The 12,968-nt window shown below is 51.9% G+C and overlaps 1 protein-coding gene across 1 annotated transcript in view; it reads right to left on the minus strand.

Moving 5' to 3' along the window:
• Positions 1–12,968, minus strand: part of USP10 (ubiquitin specific peptidase 10) — a 53,298-nt gene that overhangs the window by 30,298 nt on the left and 10,032 nt on the right. The window contains exon 2 of the mRNA XM_058674371.1: positions 133–201. Within this exon, the coding sequence (XP_058530354.1) occupies positions 133–201 (69 nt within the window). The remainder of the gene's footprint in view (positions 1–132; positions 202–12,968) is intronic.

Raw genomic sequence — 12,968 nt, forward strand, 5'->3', positions numbered from 1 at the left:
CGGGCCACCAAGGCAAACAAGCCCAACAACTGCCAGCGGGCTCACAATGCCATCAGTCTCTCCATGTGTGAAACACTGGAATTGTTAGTTACACACAACCACCGCGAGCCCCTCCCTAGAACCATCTCTTACCTCCACTGAAGAGCGAGGAGTCACGAAGAACTGATTGAATTCATCAGGACTAAAGTCTCCAAAAATATACTGAAGGGGAAAAAAAAGAGTTACTGGTCAGATAAAATACACAAATTACAGACACTCAGAAAAAAAAGCTACCGATCCTAGGAAGCATATGGCCTCAACACCCAGAAACCTTGTTTCGGCAGACTGAGGGCAAATCCATTTCCAGGGATAGCATCTTCCAATTACAAAAATACTCCTGAGCCTTCTCTATACAGCGCCAAGACAGCCCCGGGGCTGCCACAGCGTGCTGCGAGTCCGGCCGTGAGCACACAGACCCTCGGAGACGGCCCTGCACGGGGAACCTCCGCTTCCCGCAGTCCCACTCCTCCTACCACACACACTGTCCCAGCTTCCCCAAAAAACACACCAACACAAAGCAGAAAACTCAGTTCAAAATGGAAGAAGGGAAATCCCACAGAGAAAGATTATCAGTCTTTACAGATATGCTTAGCTTCCACATCTAACAACGCAACTGAGCGTGACCAGCGACCCACAGATGCCTGGACAGACATGGTCCTCGTGGGCTCTGACTTCACAGAACAGCAACTGGCTACACAGCAGCACAGATGGGAGCTGGAAGAAGAGCTAGCAAGTCTAGGTTGCCACAAGCAAGCTGCCGCCATGCAGCCATTAAGAAATCCTTGTGAATCTGCTGGTGCCAGGCTTGGCAGTGGGTACAGGAACCCCAGCAGCAGTGACTGTGGCCTGGCAGCCAGCAATGAGACAGAAGCAGCAATGCTCAGTTTTACTGACAAGGTGAACAGGCAGCAACAGGTTCTCACGGCAGGGAGGCAGCAAAACTGCCCAGGAAACCATTTCTGGAATCTACTCAAACTGTAAGCAAACGGCAAAATCAGAAACAGCTTCTCAGCGTCTGTCCATGCACTTGCACAAGTCTACACAAACCCTGGACATGGGGGGCCGCACTGTGGCACAGTGTGACATCCCTATCCCCAATGGGAGCTGCTCTGTCCAATCCAGCTTCCTTCTGGGGTGCCCGGGAAGGCTGCAGGATGACAGCTCCGGGGCTTGGGGGGCCAGAGTGGAGACCAAGACATGGAAGCACACCGGCTCAGTCAATCTGGCTTTTCAAACAAGTGCGGAATCTCACACAAAAAGAAACCGTGCCTCGACAGCAATGGTAGAAACAAGCAGGAGCCAAAACAACTTAGAAATGGCCTGCTGGGACGGGCCGCCGGCAGTTAGGCCTCTGCACACGGCGCTGTGTCCCATAGGGACGCTGCTCCCCTTCCCGTCCAGCTCCCTGTGAAGACCCGGGAGAGCAGCAGAGGACGGCGCAAGGCCTTGGGCTCCTGCCCCTGCGCGAGGCCGCAAGGGGGCCATGCCTCCAAGCTGCGACAGAGAAGATTCTATCCCTAGAATTCTAGAGCAACTTCTCGCAGAATTCGATTTGCTAGCTAGTTACTCAAGTGTAAAAGGAAAATAACTCCCTCGGACATTGGCTCGAGGGGCCAGCAGCAGAACGGGCCAAGCCCCAGCTCGGGGTGCTGGCATCCTCTAGGAAGGCAGGCGCGCATCCCAGTCGCTCCGCTTCTGATCCAGCTCATGCTGTGCGGCCTAGGAGAGCAGTGGCTGAAGGCCCAGCCCTGGGTCCCTGTGCTCATTTCAGGGGAGGGAACCAGAACGAGCGCTCATTCTTTCTGGCCTTTAAAAAAAAATTTTACTTATTTATTTGAACATTAAAGTTACAGAGAGAGGGCGAGAGAGATTTTTGCAACCACTGGTTCATTCCCCAGGTGGTGACAATGGCTGGAGCTGGGCCACCTCAAAGCCAGGAGGCAGGCAGGACAGCACTGGGCAAAGCCCTTGAGCCATCTCTCCTGCTACCTTTCCCGGGCCCTGAGCAGGCGGCTGGGTCAGAAGACCAACTGGGACACACAGAACGCTGGCATTACAGGTGGCAGCCTAGCCTGGCTGTCAGGTATGGGGAAGGTGACCGGTGAGGGGAAGGTGACCTGGTGAGGGGAAGGTGACCTGGTGAGGGGAAGGTGACCGGTGAGGGGAAGGTGACCGGTGAGGGGAAGGTGACCTGGTGGCTTAGCAAACTCAATCCAACTAATCCTCCAGGTGCTGTGCAGGGGTCCCACATGCACGCCAGTTTGTGTCCCAGCTGCTCCACTTCCCTTCCAGCTCCCTACTTGTGGCTTGGGAAGGCAGCAGAGGATGACCCAAGTCCTTGGGGCCCTGCACCCATGTGGGAGACCTGGAGGTGACTCAGCTCTAGGCACTGTGGCCATTTTGGGAGTGAACCAGTGGATGGAAGATCTTCGTCTTTCCTTCTGTCGGTAAATCTGCCTTTCCAATTAAAAAAAATCTTTTTAAAAAGAAAGAAAAACCCAGGAGGGTGGTGGCACTGATGCTGCCCTCTGGTACTCAAACTGGTCAGGGGCCTCCTATATCCTGGGAGAGCCCCACACCATCTCCTGGGCCCTGCGCAGGCGCTCGGGGTATCTAAAGGAATTCAGGCCAAGGCCCGTGACCGAGCTCTCAGAAGGAAAATGAATTTCCTCCAATTGTAAGGGAGTATTTTTAAATCAGCAACTATTGCTTTCAGGCAAAGCAACCACTGGAACACTCACACAGACTGGCAAAAATCACACGTGGGACCAGGAAGTGGGTTGTGAAGAGACCTTTACCGTCAGCAGGGCTCCAAGCAGCAAACAGCAGTGCGCTTATAAACTGAAACAGTCTATTAGTTGGGGGGGGAGGGATTAGTATTAAAAATGCTGATAAACTGACAAAAAGTCTATTGGGGGGGTAGTATTAACAATGCTGATAAACCTGCAAACAAAAGCTAAGGCAGGCTGAGTACTGCACAACACATCCCACAGAGCAGACAAAATTCACCACTCAGAGTGGCCTGCGCACCAGGGGCCAGGTCCCAGCTCATCAGGGACCCCAGGGTACCCACACTGAGGGGGCATGCAAATACCATCGCAGCCTGCCCAGTGGTTGGCAAAAAGATGACCATTACCAAGGGCAAGAAAGCCTGGGGGAAGTTTCCAGATTTCAAAAAGCTCAGAGAATGCCTGACCTTGGACTGTGTCCTGGGCCCCACACTGGTGCCCAAGTGACCCCTGCGTCACTGCACGTCAGGACGCGGTGGGCCACGCACCATCTGCTTACCTCAAAGGTTCCTAGAAGTATCAGTGAGTTTGCAAAGGTCCTTCCAGCCACAGAAACGATCACATGAACAGGTGACATCTTAACACCAGGCCAGTGTGGGTGAAGCAGCACTTGAGAGTTTGTGTATATTTAGTCTGTCTTATTTCTGCATCAGAAACTATTTTCTTTTTAAAGATTTATTTATTAGAAAGTCAGAGAGGAAGAGAGACAGAGAGAAAGATCTTCCGTCCAGTGATTCACTCCCCTAGTGAGCTGCAACGGCCGATACTGGGCCAGTGTGAAGCCAGGAGCCAGGAACTTCCTCCTGCTCTCCCACGTGAGTGCAGGGTCCCAAAGCTTTGGGCCATCCTCGGCTGCTTTCCCAGGCCACAAGCAGGGAGCTGGATGGGAAGTGGAGCTGCCGGGATTAGAACTGGCACCCATATGGGATCCTGGCACATTCAAGGTGAGATCTTTAGCCACTAGGCCACTGCGCTGGGCCCGGAAATATTTTCAAATGAAAAGTTCTTAAAAAAAAAAAAACCCTAAATCTGAAAAAAACCCGCCACCCCCTCTTATGCGCATGTATTTTCCTTCCTTGCGAGAATTAAATGATTGATCTTAAAGTCTGCTAAATGAGGCAGGTAGATCTTATGTCTAGGTGAAATAAATATAGAAATAATTTTTGCCTGACATGACAGGCCTCCTAAACTGCTGGGAAGAAAACACCACAAGCCCCATGACTCCGCTCTGACTGCAAGAACAGAGTGAGGTCAAACAAGGGGCATAGACGTCAGAACCCTCACCAGGCTGTGCGCCCCTCTCCTGCTACAGGGGGCTGAACAAAGCTGGAAACGCCGGTGTTCACGCCAAAGGAGCATCAAAGCTGTGACCTCGATGGAGGCCCAAGGCAGGCGCGAGGACGGGACAGGCGGGGCCTGGCTTCCTGCTGGAGCCGCACGGGCCGAGATGCAGCACCAGGGGGCGCCCGAGCGCAGCATGCTGAGCCGTTAATTGGCCGATGCTGCTGCTTTCCAGAAACTCCACACACCAGTGGGTTCCCTCCAAAGGGCTGATGGGAACAGAAGACAGGCGTGAGAGGCGAGTGGGCCGTGCACACCTTGCACCCACGGCAGCTGAACGACCACCACCACATGGGGCACCAGGGCCACAGGGCAGGAGTGAGACACAGCACGGCAGGGAGCTCATCTGGAGGAAGCAAGGCGAGACAGTCGGCTTCCCAAGCCCAAAGCTGGGAAAGCATCTACAGTGACAGTGTGCTGGACGGTACAGTAGTTTCCTGCCCCCTCAAAACAATGTCTGGGAGCTAACAGGGATAAGGAAACACAAGTTTGGGTTTGGAACTGTGACAGAGCTCCCGGCCTCAGCCTCGCCTAGCCCTGGCTGGCTGCTGCAGCTGCTCAGGTAGTGAACCAGTGGATGACAGATCGCTATTCCCCTTCTCTATAACTCTGCCTTTCAAATAAATGACATTAAAAAAAGCCATAGGTTTAAAAATGTCATCACCTATAACCTGAATGATCCTGTAAACCTCAATGAAAAAAAGTCAGGCCTTCCCTGTGTAACATCCAAATCAGACGGAATACCAAGGCACAGAAAGCAGGAGAGTCTGGCCCAGAGGCTGCAAAAGGCCCATGAAGGGCCCGGTGCGATGGCCTAGCAGCTAAAGTCCTCGCCTTCATGCACCGGGATCCCATATGGGCACCGACACTAACCCTGGTGGCCCCGCTTCCCATCCAGCTCCCTGCTTGTGGCCTGGGAAAGCAGTCAAGGATGGCCCAAAACTTTGAGATCCTGCACCCACATAGGAGACCTGGCTCCTGGCTCCTGGCTTCAGATCGGAGCAGCAGGCCATTGTAGTCGCTTGGGGAGTGAATCATTGGATGGAACATCTCCCTGTCTCTTTTCTTTCTGTATATCTGCCTTTGCAATAAAAATAAGTAAATCTTTAAAAAGAAAAAAAGGCCCATGGCATCATTGGTCCGACCCTGACAAGGGAACTCCAGGCGGGACCCCTAACCCAACAAATGTACTGATTTTCAAGTGGATTGTTTTGTATAGTTTGCCTAAATGTCCCTTGGCAGAAGAATGCCCATTTTAGGGATGGTGAAATGTTCTAAAACCAACTAACAAACCACAGAAGTTAAAAAAAATAACAAAAAAACCACACCAGGCCTAGCCCCACTGATCACGGGGTGAGGCAGGATTAGCCCGGAGCCTCTTCCAGGTCTCCTACATGGTGCAGGGTCCCAAGGCTTTGGGCCGTCCTCCGCTGCTTTCCCAGGCCACAAGCAGGGAGCTCGATGGGAAGCGGAGCTGCCGGGATTAGAACCGGCGCCCATATGGGATCCCGGGGCTTTCAAGGCGAGGACTTTAGCCGCTAGGGCCCTGAAAGTATTTTTTTAAATGTTATTTATTGTTTATATTCAAATGGTATGTTATGGGCCTACTGCAATGGTTCAACTGGCTAATCCTTCCTTTGAAAGTGCCAGGATCCCATATGGGCGCTGGTTCTGATCCTGGCAGCTCTGCTTCCCATCCAGCTCCCTGCTTGTGGCCTGGAGCCGAGGACAGCCCAATGCATTGGGACACTGCACCCACATGGGGGACCTGGAGGAGGTTCCTGGTTCCCAGCTTCAGATCGGCGCGCACCGGCCGTTGCGGCTCACTTGGGGAGTGAATCATTGGACGGAAGATCTTCCTCTCTGTCTCTCCTCCTCTCTGTATATCTGACTTTGTAATAAAATAAATAAATCTTAAAAAAAAAATACTTTCAAACATCATCAAGATAACTGAATTAACCTTAACGGAAAACTAATAAAATATCTACTTTGCCCTAAAGGAAAATAACGCAACTACCATGTGATCCACCTTCCAAGTTGAAGAAAATCCATCTTTAGATTTTGTTTAATTTTTTTCATAAATTTGCTATGCAGAACAAAAGAGGAGCAGATTTTCCATCCACTGGTTCACTCCCAAAATGGCCACAACAAAGCCAGGAGTTTGACCGGCGTCTGCCTACACTGGTCTCCCACAAAGTACTTGAGCCATTTTCCAGCACCTTCTCGGGTGCATGGAGCAGCCGGGACTGGAACCAGCGCCCATCTGAAATGCCGGTGATGCGGATGGCGACAAGTGGCCACAGCACAAGGTTGAGCCCATGAGATCTCAGAAGAGAATAAGGACAAAAGAAGACAGGAAATACCAGCATTTTTCGGGCACTCTCCTCTCTGTATCTGCCTTGCCAATAAAAATAAATATAAATCTACTTAAAAAAATAAAAGAAGAAAAAAGGAGGGGTGAGAGGAATTAACAAGCAGCAGAACTTCCCAGAAGGGAATGCTACGTGGTACTACCACAGAGGACCTCGCGCAGCACAGCCCCAGGACAGCACGGGCAGTCTAGGAAAGGCACCCTAGGCTCTCGCAACAAAGCCACTCAGCCTCTGCTGGACAGGGACAGGGATTCAAGGCAAAGGGACAGAGGGACTCTGGGCCCAGTGGAAGCCCCTGCTGCACGCATCCAACATGCCTCAGGAAAGGCCAGCTGTCCCATAAAGCAGCCCGATGGCCAAGGCCAGGAGCCAAGGCCAGGAGCCAAGGCCAGGAGCCACGCTTCCCCTCGCTCTGCATTTGCAAGCACCCCCAAGTCCCCAAGGCACCTGTGCACTCCCCAACCAATGCAGATCCTCCTCTGACTCCTTCAAATAACCCTCCTGTTGCTCGTGCCCAGCTTGGCCATTAGGGCTGCTAACAGCCTCTGACCACACCTCAAGTGCCACCCTGCGGGCGCGTGCATGCATGCACACACACACCTCAAGTGCCACCCTGCACACGCATGCATGCGCACACACACACACACACACACACACACAGCTGGGGTTACCAACACTGAGCACTCTAGGACCAGAAACTTCTCAATGCCATCTGCTCAGCAGAATTCTCTCCTAATGAAATTTGCGAAAACTGACAAATGCTGGACTACTCGAGGCCACCTGCCAGGAACGAAAGTGGTTCTTTCCAGAGGCCACCATAACAGGGGAAGCCTGCCTTTCCATTCCCAGGTGCTGCCTCTGCCAAGGGGCTCTTCAACAGAGCTGCCAAGCTGAAGTAGCTACTGGAACAGCCACCCAACTGAGCAAACACCTGCAGAATTTTCCCCTGGATGAGCTGCTTTGTTTTTTTTAAGATGTATTTACATTGAAAAGGAAAGACACAGAGAAAGATCTTCCATTTGCTGGTTCAATCCCCCAGTGTACGAAACGGCTGGAGCTGAGCTGATCTGAAGCCAGGAGCTTCTTCTGGGTGTCCCACGAAGGTAGAGAGTCCCCAGGTAATGATTGGGCCGTCCTCTACTACTTTCCCAGATCACAAGCAGGGTAAGGATTTAGCCACTAAACCATTGCACTGAGCCCTGCCTTGGTTATTAATGCAAAACAGAGTTCCCCGAGAGGCTGGGCAGAAGAGTGTAAGAAGGTGCACTCGCAGCGAAGGACTCTGACCAAGCCCACCCAGGAGGCACAGATGCCACCTGGTCAATTCCACCTGACCACCAACTGGGACATGCCCTCCAAAGACTTCAGCGATGCAACCACAGCTTACTTCATGACCCAAATTTCCAAGTCCACTGTTGTAATCAGAAAAGAAAAGCCCCTCTTACAGCGACTTGGGGCTTGACAATCCTGGCAGACATTTCTTCAATTCATCGGCTGGAAGACGTGCCTCACAAGCAGTTCTAATGGCCAGCAGTGGTCTAACCCAGGTTCTCACACACCACAGGCCAGGCCCACAGCTCTGAGGTCAGCGGTGTGGACCGACAGGTCTCACTCAGCAGCTCAGAGGCTTTTCAGGAACGCCCAGCACCCACACTAGACCAATGACCATGTGCAGGAGACCTATGCAAACAGCAGAGGGCAGAGCAGAGCTGCTCCTCCTACATGGCAAGGAATCATTAATCATTAATTATGTGAGATGCACTTGATACACTGATGAGCATCTAGGCCTGGCACATTGGCCCAACTGGCCAATTTTCCACCTCCAAGCACTGGCATCCCATACAGGCACTGGTTTGAGTCTCAACTGCTCCACTTCCCATCCAGCTCCCTGCTTAGGGCCCAAGAAAGCAGTAGAGGACGGCCCAAAGCCTTTGTAGAAAACCAAGAAGAAACTCCTGGCTTCTGAATTCAGACTGGCTCAGCTCAGCGCCAGCTGTCGTGGTCACTTACAGAGTGAACCAGCAGATGGAAAATCTTTCTTTTTTTTTAAGATTTGTTTGTTTGTTTATTGGAAAGGCAGATATACAGAGAGGAGGAGAGACAGAGAGAAAGATCTGTTGGTTCACTCCCCAGGTAACCACAACGGCCAGAGCTGAGCCAAGTTGAAGCCAGGGGCTTCCTCCAGGTCTCCCATGCTGGTGCAGGGTCCCAAGGCTTTGGACCATCTTCTACTGCTTCCCCAGGCCACGAGCAGGGAGCTGGATGGGAAGTGGGGCTGCGGGGATTAGAACCGGCGCCCACATGGGATCCTGATGTGTTCTAGGCAAGGGCTTTAGCCACTATGCCACCACGCCAAGACCTGGAAGATCTTTCTCTTCTTTCTATAATCCTGCCTTTCCAATGAAATAAGCAAACACTAAAGAAGGAAAGAGAAAGAGGAGAATGAGAGAGAGGGAGAGAGAGAAAGAGCGAGCAACTGTTCAATTCCAAGTGCAACTGCTTCATTGTGTCTAGCCACCAAAACATCCAAGCCCTGACCCAGCGTGTGAAGGCTCAGCGGCTAACTCCTCACCAGGCAACCGCTGGGATCCCATATGGGCGCTAGTTCACGTCCCTGCTGCTCCCTGCTTGTGGCCTGGGAAAGCAGTCAATGATGACCTAAAGCCTTGGGACCCTGCACCCACATGGGACACCTGAAGAACCTCGTGGCTCCTGGCTTTGGATCAGCTCAGCTCCGACTGTTACTTGGGGGAGTAAACCAGTGGATGGAAGAGCTTTCTGTCTTTCCTCTCTGTAAATCTAACTTGCAAAAAAAAAAAAAAGGAATATCCAAAGCCCTTACCCATTGTCATCCTCTGAACTCCTACGTGGCTTCGTCAGGACTCAACCACACGGCCGTGACGTGCCAGCTGCCCTGTGCCCGTCACTTACCACCCACACAAGGCAACAACACCATGGCTGCCTTCCACAACATTCGCAAACAGGAGCTGAAATTACTGCCCTTCACCAAACGAGGCTGCACCGGCAAATATTTTATAAACAGATCTTTCCCAATATTGCTCAAATGCCTCATATTATAACTTCGTTTTGATCACAGTTTTAAAATCCCAAAACAGAATACGTTGCTTTAAACAGCCACAGATTAGTTTCTTGCCATCAATTAGCACAGCATCCCTCCCCCTCACCCCAAAACTCTTCAGTGAACTAGAGACACCCGCCTTTCACCTTACAGCGACACGGTGATTCCCAACCAGCGACAACCACAAAATGGATACAAACCATGTCAAAAATCACTTTCAATTTTCCTACTTTAGAGAGAGCGCTCTCACATCTGCCTAGTTCACTTGGCAAACGTCAGTAAACAGCTGGGGAGGGCCAGGAGCCAGAACCTCCACCAGGTCTTGCACAAGGTGGCAGCAGCCACTGCCTGCAGAGTGCACACCACAGCAGCCTGAACCAAGAGCTGAGACTCACACGGGCGCCCCTAGCGGCAGCTTCCCCACTGCACCAGCCCTGGCCACTGCTTCTAGCATGCATGCCATGTGACTTGTGAATACTCAGTCCTTCAAGAAGAGAAAAGTAGAAGAGCTTTCCTAAGCATACACACGCAGTCCTGCGTCGTCAGCGACACAGCAGGACAGGACACATCAAAGCTGGCAGCCCCCGCGGCCACACGGAGGCTTCAGGCACACAGCCTGCACCTGGACAACACCACAGTGCCTTCTCTGCTGTGAATGTCACCACGATCTGTGGCTATGTGGCTCTGGCTGGACCCCTCCAGGCTGAGCACTGGGGTCCCACCACTCCAGAACCTTCTCTCCAGGAAGAACTCAGAGCCTAAGAAACATGGCCCTCCTGAACTTCTGCCTGCTAGTTGTCCCCCAAGGACTCTCCTAGACAGTGTCCCACACTCCCAATGGGACTGCTGACCACCAGACCTTTCTCACACTTGATGGGTATAACCTGTGCTGTGCATGGGCATGTAGCAGACCCTGCCAACGCTGGAACGGAGTAAGACAAAAACCCGTCCCCTCATGGGACTTCCTATTGCGGGAGCAAGGAGTGAGCAAAACAGTGACATCATGCTATACGATCAAGGGCATGGCGTAGGGATGGCGGCATGAGCAGGCAGCTGCCAACCGAGGCACCCAGGAGAAATGACTTGCTCTCTATCAGTTTTGTGCCATGGGGCACCACATGTAGCCAAGCACAAGAAATAACCAGTGAGGGGCAAACCATGTGATGGCTAAATGGAAGAAATCAAAATGTAACCAAAGCCAACCCTCAAGCTTTCCTTCCCGCTCACTGTCAGCGGACAGAGCTGCTGAGACAGCGACTGAGCAGAGGGGGCTTCTGCACACGGAGCCCTCACAGCACACAGGTGCTGGCCACTCCAGCAAAGGCAAGTGCTTGCGTCAGTTACTGCCATCTGAACTCAGACCTGCACTTGCTGAGAAACAGCCCAGGCTAAAACAAGTAACTCAGATATGATGTGCCTATCAGTTCCCTGGAATAATGTGCACCGGTTTGTGTACCAACTGCTCCACTTCCCATCCAGCACTCTGCTTGTGGCCTGGGAAAGCAGCGGAGGACGGCCCAGAGCCTTGGGCCCTGCACCCGCGTGGGAGACCCGGAGGAAGTTTCTGGCTTCAAACCAACCCAGTTCTAGCCAATACACCACCTGGGGAATGAACCAACAGCTGGAAAACCAATCTCCTTCTCTGTGTAACTCTGCCTTTCAAATACATTGATAAACCTTTAAAAAATGAAATAGATACCTATGTCAGAGGACTTGGTCTGCCTATCTTTCAAATAAGTAATCCATTAAAATAAAACACAGGGCCCGGCACAGTGGCCTAGCAGCAAAAGTCCTCGCCTTGAACGCACCGGGATCCCATATGGGCACCAGTTCTAATCCCCGAGGCCCCGATTCCCATCCAGCTCCCTGCTTGTAGCCTGGGAAATCAGTGGAAGACACCCCAAAGCCTTGGGACCCTGCACCAGCATGGGAGACCCAGAGGAGCTCCTGGCTCCCAACTTCAGATCGGTGCAGCACCGGCCGTTGTAGTCACTTGGGGAGTGAATCATTGGACGGAAGATCTTCCTCTCTGTCTCTCTTTCTCTCTGTATATCTGACTTTGCAATAAAAATAAATAAATCTTCAACATAACATAACATAACATAACATAACATAACATAACATAACATAACATAACATAAAACAAAACAGAGCCCATAACCCTGTAAAACAGAAATAAGGAGAATACTGTAAAACCTTAGAGAAAGCTTAGAAATCATTCTGGGCCCGGCGGCGTGGCCTGGCGGCTAAAGTCCCCGCCTTGAAAGCCCCGGGATTCCATGTGGGCACTGGTTCTAGTCCCGGCAGCTCCACTTCCCATCCAGCTCCCTGCTTGTGGTCTGGGAAAGCAGTCGAGGACGGCCCAAAGATTGGGACACTGCACCCGCATGGGAGAGCAGGAGGAGGTTCCAGGTTCCCAGCTTCGGATCGGCACAGCACCGGCCGTTGCGGCTCACTTGGGGAGTGAATCATCGGACGGAAGATCTTCCTCTCTGTCTCTCCTCCTCTGTGTATATCTGACTGTAATAAAAAAATGAATAAATCTTAAAAAAAAAAAAAAGAAATCATTCATTCCATGGTGAATGGCAGACAGCTCCCATTCACTGACTCACTTCCTAAATGCGTACAACAGCACAAGATGGGGTGGAGACGGCGATGACCTGCCACCAGGGTCCCATGGTGGGCACTAGCAAGAGCCAGGGCTCAAAAGCCAGAGACGGGTATCGAACTCAGGGACACCAGTGTAAAACACAGCTGACTCGGCCACTATGCCTTTACTTACTTACTGTAAAGGCAGATATCCAGAGAGCAGGTGACACAGGATGAAAGACCTTCTCACAGCTGGCTCATTCCCCAAGTGTCCACAACGAACCGATCCAAAGCCAGGAGGTTCTTCTGGTTCTCCCTTGCAGGTACAGAAGCCCAAGGCCCTGGGCCACCCTCCACTGCTTTCTCAGGCTACAAGCAGGGACCTGGATGGGAAGTGGAGCAGGCGAGACATGGAGCCTGATGGTTGCAAGATGAGGATTTAGCCACTAGGCTATAGCGCCAAGCACCCACACACTTTTTGTTTGTTTTTAACTAACTTTAAAGGGAGAGTGACAGAGACAGAGATTTACCCCACAAAAGGCTGCAACAGCAAGGGCTGGGACAGGTCCAAGCCAAGAGTCAGCAACTTACTTCATTTTGGTCTTTTTAGAAAATATTGTTGGGTGGCTGGCAGGATGACATACCATGCCTCTATGTGTCAGAAGCCCGTGGGGCACCAGTTCAAATACTGCTGCTCCATTTCCGGTCCAGCTTTCTGCTCATGCTCCTGGGAAAGCAGCAAGACAGCCTGAGTCCTTG

The sequence above is a fragment of the Ochotona princeps genome, chromosome 16 (genome assembly GCF_030435755.1).
Source record: "Ochotona princeps isolate mOchPri1 chromosome 16, mOchPri1.hap1, whole genome shotgun sequence".
NCBI classification, from domain to species: Eukaryota; Metazoa; Chordata; class Mammalia; order Lagomorpha; family Ochotonidae; genus Ochotona; species Ochotona princeps.